Source organism: Rhinoderma darwinii, chromosome 1, assembly GCF_050947455.1.
Source record: "Rhinoderma darwinii isolate aRhiDar2 chromosome 1, aRhiDar2.hap1, whole genome shotgun sequence".
In the NCBI taxonomy this organism is placed as follows: Eukaryota; Metazoa; Chordata; class Amphibia; order Anura; family Rhinodermatidae; genus Rhinoderma; species Rhinoderma darwinii.
The window spans coordinates 621,522,348-621,541,199 of record NC_134687.1 but is presented as its reverse complement, the minus strand read 5'-3'; the positions used below and the strand labels follow the sequence as shown (position 1 = coordinate 621,541,199).

General features: G+C 42.5%; 1 protein-coding gene across 4 annotated transcripts in view; it reads right to left on the bottom strand.

The window, feature by feature from the left end:
• The window catches only part of WDR70 (WD repeat domain 70), a 291,197-nt gene that overhangs the window by 227,927 nt on the left and 44,418 nt on the right, over positions 1–18,852 (bottom strand). For all 4 annotated transcript variants that reach the window (XM_075842124.1, XM_075842132.1, XM_075842147.1 and 1 more), the window contains exon 7: positions 61–194. In XM_075842124.1, coding sequence (XP_075698239.1) covers positions 61–194 — 134 coding nt within the window. The remainder of the gene's footprint in view (positions 1–60; positions 195–18,852) is intronic.

Genomic DNA, 18,852 nt, shown 5'->3' with positions numbered 1-18,852 from the left:
TCCCTTAAAAGTCTAAACCCCTTTAGCACTACTCAGAAGGTAAAAGGAGACGATACTTGCCATTCACATGGTTGATGAGATCTAAACGCCTGAAGAGAACCATCCATTCCTGCAAAGTCCCAAAACCTTACATCATAATCAAGGCCGCCGGTGACCAGACGTGCACCTGAAGGGTCCAACCCCAGAGCAGATACCTAAAAGAGACAAATCAACAATATTAGAATAGTAAAAACTAAACATAATCGTATAATAAATATTATCATCACTAGACAAACTGCTACCTAAAGACCGGAGATCCGACGTATACAACATGTGGGTCTCCAGATGCTGCAAAACCATCATCATCAGAGCATGATGGGAGATGTTATGATGTATACTGCGGGGTTCATGTTTTTACAATGGGAGTCACGTATCCCTAGAACGAAGGAACCATGGGCCCTTTATTTATATTTCATCTAAACAGAGCAGAGTTGCAGTTCCTGCATAGATCCTGGTGGGCAGGGGCGCTATACACAGAAAGATACAAAGGGGTCGCTGTGCTTATTACCACTGTAGCACCTTCACTCGAAGGACCCCTACTGATCAGATCCTAGCGATAGGCCATCTTTCAATTGAAAACCTGAGTATTCAGAGACAGACTGGTTACTAGGGACAAGTTGTCTGACACCCTAGCAACTAACTCATACAGCTTGAATCTGAATGGACACGGTGCCAAGAGAATGGGAAAAGCAGCCAAGGAGTAGTCACCCCATATCATTCCTGATTTCAGTCTGCATTATAAATTAGATTTTTCTAAAAATCCCCTACCCGCACAGAGCCGTTGGTCTACATAGTTACATAGTTCGTACGGTTGAAAAGACACATGTCCATCAAGTTCAACCAAGGGATGGGAAAAGGGAAGGTAAAAATTTCTACACATAGGAGCTAATATTTTTTTGTTCTAGGAAATGATCTAAGCCTTTTTTGCAGCATCTACTGTCCCTGCTGTGACGGCTCCTGCGGTGACTATTCCATAGATTCACAGTTCTCACAGTAAAGAAGGCTTGTCGCCTCTGCAGGTTAAACCTTTTTTTCTCCAGACGGAGGGAGTGCCCCCTTGTTTTTTGAGGGGGTTTTACATGGAACAGGATTTCATCATATTTTTTGTATGTGCCATTCATATAAGTTAATCATGTCCCCCCTTAGTCGTCTTTTTTCAAGGCTCAATAGGTTTAATTATTTTAATCTTTCCTCATAACTTAGATTCTCCATGCCCCTTATTAGCTTCGTTGCTCTTCTTTGTATTTTTTTCCAACTCCAGGGCATCCTTTCTATGAACTGGAGCCCAGAACTGGACTGCATATTCTAGATGAGGCCTCACTAATGCTTTGTAAAGTGGCATTATTACATCCCTGTCCCGCGAGTCCATGCCTCTTTTAATACACGACAATATCTTGCTGGCCTTTGAAGCAGCTGATTGACACTGCATGCTGTTATTGAGTTTATGATTTACAAGAACACCCAGATCCTTCTCAACAAGTGAATCCGCCAGTGTAGCTCCCCCTAGGACATATGATGCATGCAGGTTGTTGGTACCCAGATGCATAACTTTACATTTATCTACATTAAACTTCATCTGCCAAGTGGACGCCCAAACACTTAGTTTGTTTAAATCCGCTTACAATTCATGAACATCTTCCATAGACTGAACTATATTGCATAGCTTGGTGTCATCTGCAAAAATAGAAATAGTGCTATTAATCCCTTCCTCTATATCATTAATAAATAAGTTGAATAATAGTGGTCCCAGCACTGAACCCTGGGGTACACCACTTATAACCGGGGACCATTCAGAGAAGGAATCATTGACCACAACTCTCTGGATACGGTCCTTGAGCCAATTCTCAATCCAATTACAAACTATACTTTCTAAACCTATAGTCCTTAACGACCGCCAATACGCCTTTTCACGGCGGCCGTTAAGGGCACTTATGCCAGAGCGCCGCCTTTGCACAAGTGTCCTGTGCCGGCTAAAACGGGTGTAGGGCGGTCTAAAGACAGCTGCACTAATGGACGGGATCGATTTCAACATCGATCTCACCCGTTTAACCCCTTAGAATGCGGCGCTCAATAGCGAACGCCGCATCCAAGTGGTTTTGGAGGGAGGGTGCTCCCTCTCTCACCCAATCGGCACCCTGCAATTGCAATCGCAGGGTGCCAATGGCTTCTATGGCAGCCGGGGGCCTAACAAAAGGCCCCCAGTTCTGCCTGTAGTGGATGCCTGCTAAGCCATGCCTGAGCAATGACCTAGTAGGTTTTACACTGACAGGCAATAATATGCTGCAGTACAGAAGTATTGCAGTGTATTATAAAAGCGATCAGATAATCGCATAGTGAAGTCCCCTAGTGGGAGTAAAAATAAAAGTTATCACAAAGTTTAATAACGTTAATAATAAATAAATTTAAAAAAAAACACTTTCACTTATAAAATACTTTAATATGAAATTTTTTTGTGTAAAATTACACATTTGGTATTGCTGGATCCTTAACGAGCCCACCTATAAAGCAATTACGTTATTTAAACCGCACGGTGAACGCCGTAAAAATTTTAATAAAAAACAATGCCAAAATTGCTGTTTTCTGTTCATCCTGCTTTAAAAAAAACGTGATAAAAAGTCGCATGTACTCTATAATGGTACCAATAAAAACTAGAAGTCGTCCCACAAAAAAACAAGCCTTCATAGAGCTGCATCAACGTAAAAATAAAACAATTATGGCTCTTAAAACATGGCACAAAACGAAAAGATTCCACAGCACTGGACTGCAGGTGGGTGCACGCCTCAATAAGACCTGGTCCGCGGTCCTGGATATCAAGCAGACAAAGAATGGACAGAGGCAGCACTTCCAAAAAGAGCAAGAGCTATTTATTCACCCGTGCGACGTTTCAGTCCAACTGGACTTTTTTCAAGCATAAAAACACACATCAAGTCATCAGTATATAAAGGCTTGCAAAGCCCAATTGAAATTAAACAGTGATTAAGACAAAATCCAATATAAAGTTGATGATACAAAATCAAAATACAATATTAAAGATAAATATGAATGCCAGTGTGCATGTGAATATACAAAGTGATAGATAAGGGACTGGTACAGAAAAAGACAGTCCTAGGTACATTAAAGTGTTAATGACATAATGACTCACCCAGATGTATATAATAAAAACATTCAAAGTTGTCAATAACAGAAAACCGAAACCAGGGCTCGTTCCTCTGGGTCTCAGCTGTCCAGTATGTGTACAAATGTATTGCACACCTGTGTAATGAGACTATCATTACTGCTTACAATGCATAGCGAAATCCCGCGAGATCGCGGGTGGCTATTCCCGCGCATGCGCATTCGATAGCACGGCGGCCATCTTGGCCAGAATTTGCTATCTTAATTTCGCGCATGCGCAGTATGAATTCCAGTACGCGGCGGCCATTGTACAGCCTGGAAGAAAAGATCACGTCCAGGAACGTAACTAGAATGGAACAACAGGTCAAACAATGTTTCAAACAGAGGATTTTATCAGCAATAATCATTTAGTATGGGATTAATAATATGGCCATATATTGTCAGTTATATATATTTAATAGGTATGCATCCGGATAAATAGTCCGAAAATGTTTGAATGGGGGAGTTAATCCGCAGCAACACACATTGTGTAAAATAAGTGCTTATACTGTGTAATGTTATTATATATATGCAATAAAAATGTATCAATCTAAATGTATAAGAATTGGAGGCGTAACGCCTCAAGATATGAAATAAGCTATATGATAATGTCATAATGTGTGTATATATATATAATATAAGCCCACTACCATAGTAGCTATCCCTGGAAGGATGTCAAGAAATGTCATATTATACTGCCCCCATTGTTGAAACAAGAAAACGGACCAAGTTGACCAGATGTAAGTGGCCGCATAAAGATGATGAAAACAGTTCTATGAGGACTCCAGAACCCAGAGGAAAGAATCCAGCCCAATGTCGGAATGTGAAGAAATGACAAAGATTTAGAAAATGTATGGATATATTAATAAAAACAAAATGTATTATTTTATATTGCAATGACAATGTCGTCATATTGAATGTGTTCACAGATACATGTATAATAGTGGACGACAGTCAGGGACCATGCATGGCACAACAGAGAGAAAACACAATCACTGTACCCATTTAGTTGAGAACCACCCCAACTTTAAAATCAACATTCAGCCCCCTTGGATGTAAAGAATCTAATCTATGAATCCACTCCAGTTCTTTACGTTTTAATTTGGCAATTCTATCGCCGCCCCTCCTATGTAGGGGCACATGGTCAACGATCCAAAATCTCCGATCGCTGACCCTGTGTCCCGCTGAAGAAAAGTCTGCTGGGACTGGAAGATCCAGTTTGTTGGTTTTAATAGTGGATCTATGCTTATTAATACGCAAGCGGCATTCCTGTGTGGTTTCACCCACGTATAGCAACTTACATGGACACTGTAGTACATATACAACGAATGTTGATGCACAAGTTAAAAATTGTTTAATATGGAATATTTTCCCATTCGTCAAACAAATCTTTATCAATGATACCCCCAGCTAACGCATTCTGAAGGATACAAATAATCTTGCGCTGGATTCTAAACTTGGGATCCCCAGACACTTTGGCATAGACATTAGTGTCGTTGACTTGACTACTAATTTCCTCAAGATATAGCGATGTATCCATGACGACCAAGGCTCCCCCTTTGTCGGCTGGCTTGATCGTCAGGGATACATCACCAGCTAATTCTTTTAGGGCAACCAACTCCCCACTAGTCAAATTGGGATGTAATAGAGATGTATAACCAATTTCTTCTCTTAACCGACATACTTTTTCTTTGACAATGCTGATAAAAGCCTCTATAATCGGATCACTAATATGCGGCTGCCACCCTGATTTAATATCCTCGACATCACGTACCCATTTTTGACGTTTGGTATTCTCCAGCAGTGTCCTAAATTTATCAAAAGACTCCTTGGCACTTTCCTTGTATTTCTGTAAAAATCAGGGTGGCAGCCCAGTTTGTTGCGATTTGATAGTCAGCATCCCCGACGGATGATAGAATCTTTACCTTTCAGTCAGATTTTGAGGGTCAAACGTATTGTGACAGAACCCCAACATCTTACATCACGTTTGGATGACATGGGTGAGAAATTCGCCCAACGTAAATATCCCGAACACTCCTACGCAAACAGAGAGATAGGGTTGAATCTGTCGCTAGGGATCAGTTATTGACATCACAAAGTAAAAATACACCAAACAGAGTAGCATTTGTCTCAACTTTTTGTGACATTAGCTATAGGATCTCTAATATTATACGTAAAGAATGGCATATCCTTGGTAATTTATCGGGTGAGGTTCCCGAATTTAGCAATCCCCCTATGATGGCTTTTAGGCGTCAAAAAAATCTTAGGGATCAACTGGTACACGCGGATGTGGGGTCTTCGCAATTGAGTCGCCAATTAACTTTGGCCCCCAAAAAATTGGGATGCTTCCCATGTTTGAATTGCGTGAATTGCATCATCATGGTGAAGGGCAATATATTTAGACACCCGACAAATGGGAAAATATTCCATATTAAACTATTTCTAACTTGTGCATCAACATTCGTTGTATATGTACTACAGTGTCCATGTAAGTTGCTATACGTGGGTGAAACCACACAGGAATGCCACTTACGTATTAATAAGCATAGATCCACTATTAAAACCAACAAACTGGATCTTCCAGTCCCAGCAGACTTTTCTTCAGCGGGACACAGGGTCAGCGATCTGAGATTTTGGATCGTTGACCATGTGCCCCTACATAGGAGGGGCGGCGATAGAATTGCTAAATTAAAACGTAAAGAACTGGAGTGGATTCATAGATTAGATTCTTTACATCCAAGGGGGCTGAATGTTGACTTTAAAGTTGGGGTGGTTCTCAACTAAATGGGTACAGTGATCGTGTTTTCTCTCTGTTGTGCCATGCATGGTCCCTGACAGTCGTCCACTATTATACATGTATCTGTGAACACATTCAATATGACGACATTGTCATTGCAATATAAAATAATACATTTTGTTTTTATTAATATATCCATACATTTTCTAAATCTTTGTCATTTCTTCACATTCCGACATTGGGCTGGATTCTTTCCTCTGGGTTCTGGAGTCCTCATAGAACTGTTTGCATCATCTTTATGCGGCCACTTACATCTGGTCAACTTGGTCCGTTTTCTTGTTTCAATAAAGGGGGCAGTATAATATGACATTTCTTGACATCCTTCCAGGGATAGCTACTATGGTAGTGGGCTTATATTATATTTAGGGGAGTATCCACATGTGTACACACATTATGACGTTATCATATAGCTTATTTCATATCTTGAGGCGTTACGCCTCCAATACTTATACATCTACATATTTATTGCATATATATAATAACATTACACAGTATAAGGCCTCATGCACACGACCGTAAAAACTCCCGTTATTACGGGTCGTAATCACGACCCGTAATAACGGGCTCATAGACTTCTATTGGCGACGGGTGCCTTCCCGTTTTCTCACGGGAAGGTGCCCGTTCCGTTAAAAAAGATAGAACATGTCCTATTTCAGGCCGTAATAACGGCACGGACAGTCCATAGAAGTCTATGGAGCTCTCGTAATGACGGGTGGCTACATGTGTGCACCCGTCATTACGGCAGCGTTGCTAAGCGACGTCAGTAAATAGTCACTGTCCAGGGAGCTGAAAGAGTTAACTGATCGGCAGTAACTCTTTCAGCACCCTGGACAGTGACTACCGATCAGTATAAACCTGTAAAAAATAACAATAAAAGACGTTCATACTTACCGACAACTTCCTGCTTCCTCCAGTCCGGTCTCCCGCCCGTTGCCTTGGTGACGCGTCCCTCTCGACATCCGGCCCGACGTCCTGGATGACGTTACAGGCCATGTGATCGCTGCAGCCAATCACAGGTCAATCACAGGCTGCAGCGGTCACATGGACTGCCGCGTCATCCAGGGATGTCGGGCTGGATGTGAAGAGAGGGACGCGTCACCAAGACAACGGCCGGGTAAGTATGAATTTCTTTAACTTTTATTACAGAAAAGGCTGTCCCTTCTCTCTATCCTGCACTGATAGAGAGAAGGGGCTGCCGATTAGTGCAGTGCTATTTTGCCGCCAAAAACGTGCTCGTAAATACGGGTGGAATACGTGTGACACCGGACCCATATTTACGGGCACGGGTTCGTAAATACTGGTGCAAAACGGGTGGAATACGTGTGACACCAGACCCGTATTTACGCCAGTATTTACGGGTGGGAAAAAATACGGTCGTGTGCATGAGGCCTTAGCACTTATTTTACACAATGTGTGTTGCTGCGGATTAACTCCCCCATTCAAACATTTTCGGACTATTTATCCGGATGCATACCTATTAAATATATATAACTAACAATATATGGCCATATTATTAATCCCATACTAAATGTTTATTGCTGATAAAATCCTCTGTTTGAAACATTGTTTGACCTGTTGTTCCATTCTAGTTACGTTCCTGGACGTGATATTTTCTTCCAGGCTGTAAAATGGCCGCCGCGTACTGGAATTCATACTGCGCATGCGCGAAATTAAGATAGCAAATTCTGGCCAAGATGGCCGCCGTGCTATCGAATGCGCATGCGCGGGAATAGCCACCCGCGATCTCGCGGGATTTCACTATGTATTGCAAGTAGTAATGATAGTCTCATTACACAGGTGTGCAATACATTTGTACACACTCTGGACAGCTGAGACCCAGAGGAACGAGCCCTTGTTTCGGTTTTCTATTATTGACAACTTTGAATGTTTTTATTATATACATCTGGGTGAGTCATTATGTCATTAACACTTTAATGTACCTAGGACTGTCTTTTTCTGTACCAGTCCCTTATTTATCACTTTGTATATTCACATGCACACTGGCATTCATATTTATCTTTAATATTGTATTTTGTTTTTGTATCATCAACTTTATATTGGATTTTGTCTTAATCACTGTTTAATTTCAATTGGGCTTTGCAAGCCTTTATATACTGATGACTTGATGTGTGTTTTTATGCTTGAAAAAAGTCCAGTTGGACTGAAACGTCGCACGGGTGAATAAATAGCTCTTGCTCTTTTTGGAAGTGCTGCCTCTGTCCATTCTTTGTCTTCTTAAAACATGGCGACACAAAGACAAGTAATTATTTTTTTTTTATTTTAAATTTCAATCTTTATTCAAATATTTTTTTGAAAAACATAGAAAACATTGTGAACAGGGAGGCCAACATGGCCAAGCAGATATTTCACAAAATATTATGCGTTACACTGTTGACATACTATCGGAAGATAAGTACAAACTAACAACCAAATAGTATTCCAGGAAACACGTTCGTACATAAGCGCAGATATCAGAGACTCATGGGGGGAGATTAATAGCAGGTATGGACCCCCCTCCACAATGTCAAGGCAATTCCCATACGTAACTATAATAAACAGTTAATATTTAACAGAGAATAGAGACCCCCAGCCCCGTACAACATGTCAAGAGAAGGGAGACCCGGATGTCAAGTAGGCACACCAACTAGACCACTTTACTGAAAATTTTGGAACCATATTAAATTGTACAGCCACCATCTTTTCCATAACATAATCAAACTTTACCAAGTTTACCAATTCCGCCACAGTTAAAGGAACAGGAGATTTCCACGACCTAGCAATCATCAGCCTGGCGGCTAAGATAATATGACCCACTACATGTCGGATTGTTGCAGGAATATCTGATAATCCAATGAAACATAAAGCCAAGGCAGGTGAGGGAGAGATCTGGGTAGACGTTATAGAGCTAATAAGGTTAAACACCGCCCTCCAAAAATGAAACACCAAAGGACACTGCCACCACACATGCATATAGTTCCCAGGGAAACCACATTGACGCCAACCAAGAGGAGAAAACGAGGGGTTAATTTTAGCAATCAGGGACAGAGTTCTATACCATCGTAATAGAATTTTATGTGCAGTTTCCCAGTGGCTAGCTCCCCTGGAAATTTTCCTAACCCAATGGATAGCCATATACCAATCTCTAAGCGGAACAACTTGATCTAAATCTAGTTCCCATTTCAAAGAAATAACCAGGTTTTGACAAGGACATTGTACTACTAAACCCATAGTAGAACAAAGATATTCCCCTAAGCTTGTGATTCTCACTATTTAAAAAGCCTATATGCAGTAGTTGGAAAATAGGGCGCGTCTAAAGTTAAAGAACGTAGAGCATGACGGAGTTGTAAATATTTATAAAAATCCCTTTGAGGAAGTCCATACTTGAGAAACAGATTGGAACGATAATAGTATTGCGGAATCATAAAGAGACCCTATAGTGCTCAACCCAGCCGACACCCAGCTTGCAACATGAAGGTCAGGCAAGAACGTGGAAATATATTCCAGGGCCATGCACTCCGTTGGGGGCGTTGAAGCCACCAGAAATCTCCATGAGGCCAAGGAAGTAGTGATCGAGTGAAGGCGGACAGAAGGTACCGGCCGTGAAGATCTAACAATAGACAACATGGAAATCAAGGGATGAGCTGCAGCCGTCAACTCTATCTCCACCCATCTAAGATCTATATGCCCACTCCATCAATACTTAAGATGAGAGAGAATAGTGGCGTGATAATATTTCTTGACATCCGGGACTCCCATACCCCCAATGGAACAGTGCCTTGTCATAGTAGAAACACAAATTCTGGGTTTCCGTCCTGCCCAAATAAAATTAGTGATAATCCTCTGTAAATTAATAAGATAATTAGTGGGCACAGGAATTACAACAGTACGAAATAGATACAGGACAATTGGTAAAACCATCGTTTTAACCACCGCCGCTCTACCTGCCCACGAGATCATAGTCCTAGAAAACCCCTCTAACATCTTAGAAACTTTAGTCAACAATGGCGTATAATTTTTAGAACAAAGTGCGGAGCTGGGGCTGGTGATATACACCCCCAAGTACATAATACTATCCACTTGCTATTTATACAGAAACTGAGAAGTCAACCTAGCTTTAGTCTGAGAATCAACCCCCAAGTTCAATATCTGGGATTTAGAAGCATTAACCGAGTAATAAGACACTCTCCCAAACTCTGCCAAGGATTGTTGTAACGCAGGTAATGACGTGAGAGGATCAGTTAAGGAGATAAGAACGTCGTCCGTATAAAGGCCAACCTTATGGACCGAGGAGCCCACATTAATACCCTGAATTTCAGAATTAATCCTGATGGCTTCCGCCAGTGGCTCCAATACCATAGCAAAAATAAGTGGGGACAAAGGGCACCCTTGACATGTGCCATTGCTAATAGTAAGGGGTTCAGAAAGGAAACCAGAGGTCAAGACCCTAGCTGAGGGATTAGAATACAATGCCAATATGGCAGAACCAATGTGACCAGTCAGCCCAAAACATGACAAAATATACCCCCAATGTAAGATACCCCCAATGTACCCTGTCAAACGCCTTCTCCGCGTCCAAAGTCAAAAGCAGAGAAGGCGTCCGAGGGGCCTCCATCTACTGTATAAACCTCCTTGTCCCATCTGGAGCCTGTCGACCAGACACAAATCCCACCTGATCGGACTTAACTAAATTTGGAATTATATGATATAGTCTATCAGACAAGATTTTCGCATGGATTTTTATATCCGAATTCATTAGTGATATTGGACGAAAATTCGCTGGGTCAGTAGGTTCCTTCCCAGGCTTCGGGAGAGTAGCAATAGTGGCAGCCAGCATTTGTGAGGGAAATGAGCCCTCAGAAGCGGCTTTATTAAAAACCGCTAGTAAATGTGGAGCGAATATAGAGGGGTAACATTTATAATAATTGTTGGTGAATCCATCAGGTCCAGGGGCCTTAAAGGACTTCAAAGCAGAAATAGCTTTAACTATCTCAGCCAGGGCAAAGGGTTCAGACAAGACCTGCAGCTGACTCTCTGAGATCTGCGGTAAGGACACCGAGTCCAGAAATGTATTAATATCAGAGGCAGAAGGCTGAAATGTCGTGGTATTCTCTTTTATATTATAGAGAGAGCTATAATATTGCCGAAACCGATCGGCAATCTGTCTAGTGTCAATGGTCCTATCACTATTAGCATCTAACAAAAAGGCTATACGGGAGCGCAATGCTGTCTGTTTCAATTTCTTTGCCAATAATGCACCAGCTCTATTATTATGGACATATGTTTGTACTTGCATACGCTTAAGAAAAATATCATGTTTGGAAACCAATAACGTCTATAGTGTTAAACGCAAGGACCGCAATTCAGAAGCCAAACCAGGGGAAGGGCCAGATTTATTCCTAGTGTCTAAATCAGCAAATTTAAGTGTAGTTGCGACAACCTCCGCCTCTCGCTTCCTCTTAACCCGAGAACAAGCCTTAATAAGTAAACCTCTCATAAAGGCCTTATGAGCGTTCCACAGAACATGAGGGCAGGTAACAGAGTTCATATTAGTGGAAAAATAGTGAGACAGTTCCGTTCTCAAATACTCCGCATGTTCAAGATGGTGAATAAAATCATTAAATTTCCATTGGGAGGGAGGAAAATTTTTCCGCCAGAGAAAGTGACACTGGGGCACGATCAGACCACGTAATATTCCCTATACTAGAAGAATGGGCTTGAACAAGTGCCCTACCATCCACCAGAAATAGATCGATTCTAGAATAAGAAAGAGGAGACTGCGAAAAATAAGTATACTCCCTTTCCATTCCATGCGGACACCTCCACACATCATACAAGCCCTCCTCCACCAGAACCTGGGACAGCGGCACCGTGAGTATAGATTTATTAGTGGTATCCAAACCGGGATCGCCTATGGAATTAAAGTCCCCACCCAAGACTAGAAGGCCCTGAGCAAATGCCCTAATTTTAGTTAACAGCGAACGGAAATAGTGATGTTGGCGTTTGTTAGGGAAGTAAACATTAACAAATTTATATAACACATTATTAATCTCACACACAAGCCCCAAATATCGACCTTGAGGGTCCTGAATGAGGGACTTCATACTGAAAGCAACTGAGGACTTAATGGCAATCGTAACCCCCTTACGATTAGTCGAGCATGAGGAGGTGAACGTGTGAGGAAAAAATTTATTAGAGAATGTAGGAGTCTTGTCCGAATGGAAGTGCGTTTCTTGTACTAAAAGCACATCACAGTTAAGGGCCTTAGCCTCTCGCCATAAGAGACTGCGTTTAAAAGGACTATTCAGTCCTCTAGCATTAATAGAAGATATACGCAGTTACATGTTCTCGGTAGAGAATCAGGTGCTGTGAAGATGTGTGGAGTCGTATAACAAATACAGCCTGCGAAATATAACCAAACCCGCCCCAAAATTCCACAGTATCCGCTATCTGGGATCCCTGATCAACTATATAGTACATGGCGTACCTGGAATACAAACAACTTAACAAGAAAAAACACAAAGAAAAAGTAAAAACAAAAGAACACAATGACATAGTGCTCCTCGAGCACCGAATTTCCTGGGGGAGAAAACACATCATACAATGCTCAATATGATTATAATACCAAAATAGCTTTATAGCTTACTAAGCATTTCATATCAGATACTCGGATCGCATATTTAAGAGAGTTTACCGGAAAATAAACAGTTCAAGGGGGATTATTATTCAATCCCACAGTGTCCCACTCCTTTGTAATGTGCAACAGAGACCTGCGTCTGTCAGCCGACAACGTGGAACCAGCAGTACCGATGTCCCATTTCTGCAGCCACCGCAATCCTTCCTCCACCGACGATACTGTTGTAGTAGAGGTGCCGTTACGGTTAATGAAAAGTTTGATTGGAAAGCCCCATTTATACTTGATGTTGTGATCCCTTAACAGTTTTGGCACCGGGAAAAACTCTGCGGAGAGATCCGGAAACAAGGAGATAGAAGAATATGGTGAGGGCAGCACTTTAAGCTTTCTGGAGTGAAACATTATGCATTCCTTGACATGATAGAAGTGAATACTTGCTAGCGTATCTTTTGGCGCCTTTTCAGGAGCTGCTTTAGATTTGGGCACTCTATGAGCCCTATCGATAGTAAGATCCAGTTCCGAAAGAGAGGGTAAAATAGTGAAAAATAGGCGTTTGAGGAATGGCTGGATGTCTGATGGAGTCACATCTTCGGGAATACCTCCGATTTTAATATTATTCCGTCTGGACCTGTTCTCAGCATCTGTAGCTTTTGTTTTTGAGCCATTTAACCTCTTCCTTTAGTGCCGTGTGCGCATCCACTAATTCATTGTGCGCTGTAGTGACATCCTCCATTTTGCGCTCGAGATGATCAGTGCGGTCCCCTAAAGCATTAACATTAGATTGAAGCTTCCGAACCAAAGAAGATACGCTGTGATTAATGCCATTCTGGAGCGCAACAAGCATATTTTTCAGGGTGTCCACTGTGTAGGGTCAGTAGAAGAAGGAAACTGGTAGAGATCACATTGAGCATCAACCATATCTGGAGAAACAAGCAGACAATCCGATTGCAAACTTTTCTTCTGAGCTGGACCCTTACTTGCAGGATAAGCTGTAGGAGATAGTGAAGACCCTCTCTTATATCCATTTCCATTTTGCACCGAATCACTAAGAGAGATTTTCTCCTCTGAGAGAACCATATCAGACCTCTGGGGGGACCACCGAGACGTAGATGTACAGACAGGCGGTTGCGATAGGGAGACCGGCTGAGCCAAATCTTCTTCAGGCACTAAGGCGGGATTCCTAAAGTATTCTGTGAGCTTTCTGGGAGCTGCCTTGCCTTTCCGTTTAGTCATGACGACGTGTACTGCAAGCACCAGATACCAGCAGGTAAGTATGCAAAGTAATAAAGGCCACTCAGCAGTGTTATACAATATGTTAGTCAGATCCCCCTTTCAAATAGAGTCCACTGCTGAAGGAATGTCTCCAGGCACCAACCAGGCCGTAAAAGAGATCCCAACTGTCCAGTATGAGCAGGATATACACACCCGAGGCTGCTGCACAAATTTAGGCCGCGGCTTATGTGACCTCCCAAGGCCTCAGCAATAGATTGGAGGAAGAGCAGTCAAGATGGCACAATAAATGAGGTAAAAGATGTTTTAAAACAACCACAGAGGGGGATATCCGGGGGGGATATCCGGCTAGCAACGATTTCAGCCACAGATGTCTGACGATTACCTCGCGCTGTCAGCTCACACGCCTCGTGGGGAGTCCGAACCCAGCTCACGCTCAATCCGGTCCCAGCTCCAACGCACCGTCTCCTCCAACAGCAGAGCCCTCCTTGCACACCGAATGTACCCGACCTGGTACCTGAGGTATCCTGTGTTTTGGCAAGGATCCCGGCTTCAGACAGCTACCAATGTCCTCACGCTGTCGTCCTCCTCGCCTCATGGTCAGTCCTGACCCAGCTCGAAATCAGTCCGGTCCCAGCTCCCAGGCACCGACACTTCCAGCAGCGGGGCCCGTGCTGTATACTGCACGCACCCGACAAGGTACCCGAGTTATCCGGCTGTGATTAAGATAAATTTAAGCCTTTAGCTACACTGTGAGCCGCATTAAGCTGATGATGTGGCAGGAGCAACTAGTTCAAGCGGCCATTCTCTTCAGCAGAAAAAGTTAATAAAAGTTAATCAATAAATTGTATGTACCCCAAAATGGTGCTATTAAAAAATACAACTTGTCCCGCAAACAAGACCTTATAGATCTAGGTCGACGCAAAAATAAAAAAGTTATAGCTCTTCGAATGCGACGATGGAAAAACGCAAAAAATAGCTTGGTCATTAGGGTCTAGAATAGGTGGCCATTAAGGGGTGTATTTACCCATTAGACGTATATGAGGGACACACAATATCCACAACAGCCCCTCTGTTTAGGCTTCTGCTTACCTCTTCATAAAAACAAAATCAGGTTGGTTTGACAGCTTCTGTCCTTAGTAAAACCGTGCTGGCTATCACTTATAATACTATTTATTGTCACATAATTCTGTATATAGTCCCTCAATAGCCCCTCAAACATTTTCCCCACGATGGATGTTAAGCTTACTGGTCTATAATTACCCGGCGAAGACCTAGAGCCCTTTTTAAAAATAGGCACCACATTTGCCCTGCGCCAGTCCCTTGGCACTATACCAGTCACTAGATTATCTCGGAATATTATGAAGAGGGGGACAGAAATAACTGAACTAAGCTCCTTAAGAACTCAAGGTTGTAACCCATCTGGTCCCGGGGCCTTGTGTACATTTATTTTATTTTATTTGGCTTGGACCATATCTACATTCATCCAATTCAGTATATCAACTGATGTATTAACAGCACGGGCACCGGCTACATCAGCTGCTCTTTCTTCTGTTGTATATACAGAGCTAAAGAACCTATTTAGTAACTCTGCCTTCTCTTGATCCCCTGTGATCAACTCCCCATTACCACTATCTAGGGGTCCTACATGTTGAGACCTTGGCTTTTTTCCATTTACATACTTGAAGAATTTCTTGTGATTTGTTTTACTATCATTGGCCACCTGCCTTTCATTTTGTATTTTTGCTGATTTTATTACTTTTTTGCAGATTTTATTAAGCGCTTTATAATTGACAAAGGCTACATCATGGTGTTTGCACCGTATAACAGATGGGATTGCCACGAACAACAACGATCCGATCGGGGAAAACGTTAAAATTGGCCATTTAATCATGTAAGCATTGCGATCAGTACTGATCAAGGTATTGATAAAGGGCTCCCTTTTTCCTGTGGCCATTGTGATCGCTGGGTATGAAGGTTTAATTACTGACAGCCCTGGCCTAAAAGAGCCTGCCCAGTATCAGTGCCTGTAAGGCCTCGTACACACGACCGTAAGGGGTTTTTACGGTCTGCAAACACGGATCCGACGGCTATGGATACACATCTGTAGCCATCCGCAATCGCGGAAACGCCCATAGACTTCTATGGGCAAGTCCGTGCTGCAATTGCAGACAACAATAGGATATGTTCTATATTTTTTGCGGATCATTTCTACAGCCCGGACACACATCCGTAAATATACGGAAAGGTGTCCGTGACCAATAGAAATGAATGGATCTGCAATTTCAACCTTAATTACGCTCGTGTGCATTGGACCTTATACCTTAGGTGCACCTAACAGGTACCGCTGCATTTTACACATATATGCAATAACGTCCCATAATTAGGACTAAACATTTATTTTAATAATGAAATAGATTTAAAGATTTTAAAAACAGCAACTCAAAACGAAAAAGTGCAATGAACTCGATATGTCTTTTCTTCTTTTAAATTAATATAAAAAGTTACGGCTAACACGTGAGGAGGCAAAAAATAAAAAAGTACCCTTGCTCCTAGAGTTGTCCTAAGATCGACAATTTATCACCTATCCACTAGACAGGCGATAAATGTCTGATCACTTGGGGCTCCACAGCTGGGACCCGCACTGATCACTAGAACGGGAGTCCTGAGCTGCCCGTTTCTCCTCACCGCACCCCTTGCAGTGAGGAGGAGCTTGAATGGAGCGAATGACAAGCATGCACAGTGCCATGTCATTCAAAGTCTACAGGACAGCAGAGGACAGCGCTCGGCTGTTTCCGTCAGCCATCAGTCAGACATTGACTGCAGCGGCACTGTGGATGCTAGTCGCTCCATTCAAGCTCCTCCTCACTGCGGGGGGTGCAGCGAGGAGGAACGGGCAGCTCAGGACTCCCGTCCTACTGATCAGTGGGACCCCAACCAATTAGTCAATTTTTAACTATTTCAACGCTGTTTATTTCATGTTTTGTAGGTGTTACCGATCCTTTATAATCAGCCTCCATTGCCCCTGCATTCAGCCCTTTATTGTCGGCGGCTTATAACCGAATTTATGAGTAAATTGACTACTGGGCAGTCTTCACGCCCCGCCCCGTTGTCAAAGTATTCATAAATTAGCATATCAGATCTTTTGATATAGCTGGAAGTGGAGAACAGCTAGACCCCAGTCGTCGTCCCCCTCTACTGCTTCAAGGACCACGATTCGTATGGGAGTGGGTTGGGGTGGTGAGAGAGAGGCCCTTTTAAGTACGACTAGTTGTGGGGGTAAGAACGGGATAACTGCGTTGACTACACCTAAATCATACGTTTCTGGGTGTAGTTAGACGTTATAGACTTTTTTTTTTTGCCTTCATATAAAATAAAAGTGATCAAGAGGATGGGCTAGAGAGGAACATAAGTCAGACACTCTGGTCTGTATCGACAGTACTAGAATGAGGTAATTCTGGGGGGGTGATATAAAGTAAGCAGTCAATCCGTTCTCCTCCGCAGTCGAGATAAAGCTAAACAATACAAGCACGCCATTTAGTTATTAACAAAACGTTTTTGTGGCCTTCTCACTCCAGTCCATCTACAATATGTAACCCCCAAAATATAGGAAAAACCGCAATATAACCAATACAAGGACTGGAAGAAGCCTTTACCAATAAATATAATGGGGCAGATTTACTATAGGGGTTAAACCAGAATTCTTGCCTAAGTTGCACCTTATTTTTGCCGCAAATCAAATGAAATTAATTATTAATTTGTGCCAAAAAGAACAGAAGGGGTGTGGCTTTGTAAAAGTGGGTGTGGTTTAAATGCACAGACATGAACCAAAATTCGGGCGCAAAACAGGGTGGTAAAATAAGCCAACCGAGAGGTGGTATAAGGAGGAGAAATGTATCTAACATCTCTAGGAAGATGCGACAAACTTATCATACAGCGAGCACCACTGTGATAAATTTGGCGTATCTTCTGACTGCAGGGTCTAAGTTTACATGGTTAAATATTAGACGGTATTAGTAAATCAGCCCCAATGCCCCCTTGGACTAACACCACTATCACATGGTAAAGCCTAAAGGGCCAGCCCTATGTCCTTGTGTAGGGAATGCGGCTGCATTGTGGCGCCACCTCAGAGGAAATGAAGTATTACACGGCATCCATTCATATCAATGTGTTGTTGGTGTAATACAGGACAGGACAGGGGGGGGTTTTACACTGGGCGACTATCGGGCAGACGTTCATAGGACGCTTGATGCCGATAATTGTCCTGTGTAAACGCAAATGAACAAGTAAACGCTTGATCATCTGCTGATCGTATCGTTTTAAAATAGTAAAATATTATCGGCAGCACATCTCCCTGTGTAAAGAGACGCGCCACCGAAAATAATAAATTTATGGGATCGCACTAACGAGCGCTCGTCCCCATCTATAGCTCTCCCTGACAGGAGCAAACGAGCGCTGATCAACGATTATCGGCTGGTGTAATAGGGCCTTAAAGAGGCTCTGTCACCACATTATAAGTGCCCTATCTCCTATATAAGGAGATCGGCGCTATAATGTAGGTGACAGCAGTGCTTTTTATTTAGAAAAACTATCTATTTTTACCACTTTATTAGCGATTTTTTGCTTTATGCTAATTAGTTTCTTAATGCCCAAGTGGGCGTGTTTTTACTTTAGACCAACTGGGCGTTGTACAGAGGAGTGTTTGACGCTGACCAATCAGCGTCATACACTTCTCTCCATTCATTTACACTGCACTAGCGATATAGTTATATCGCTATGTGCAGCTACATACACAAATACTAACATTACTGTAGTGTCCTGACAATGAATATACATCACTACCAGCCTGGACATGATGTTTATTCAGAATCCTGACCACTTATGAGAGATTCCAGCAAGGCAAACGTAATCTCGTTTGAAAGGACAGGTTACAATCGTAATCTCGTGAGATTACGTTTGCCTTGGTGTAAACCTCACAGAGACGCTACAGACATGTCAGGAT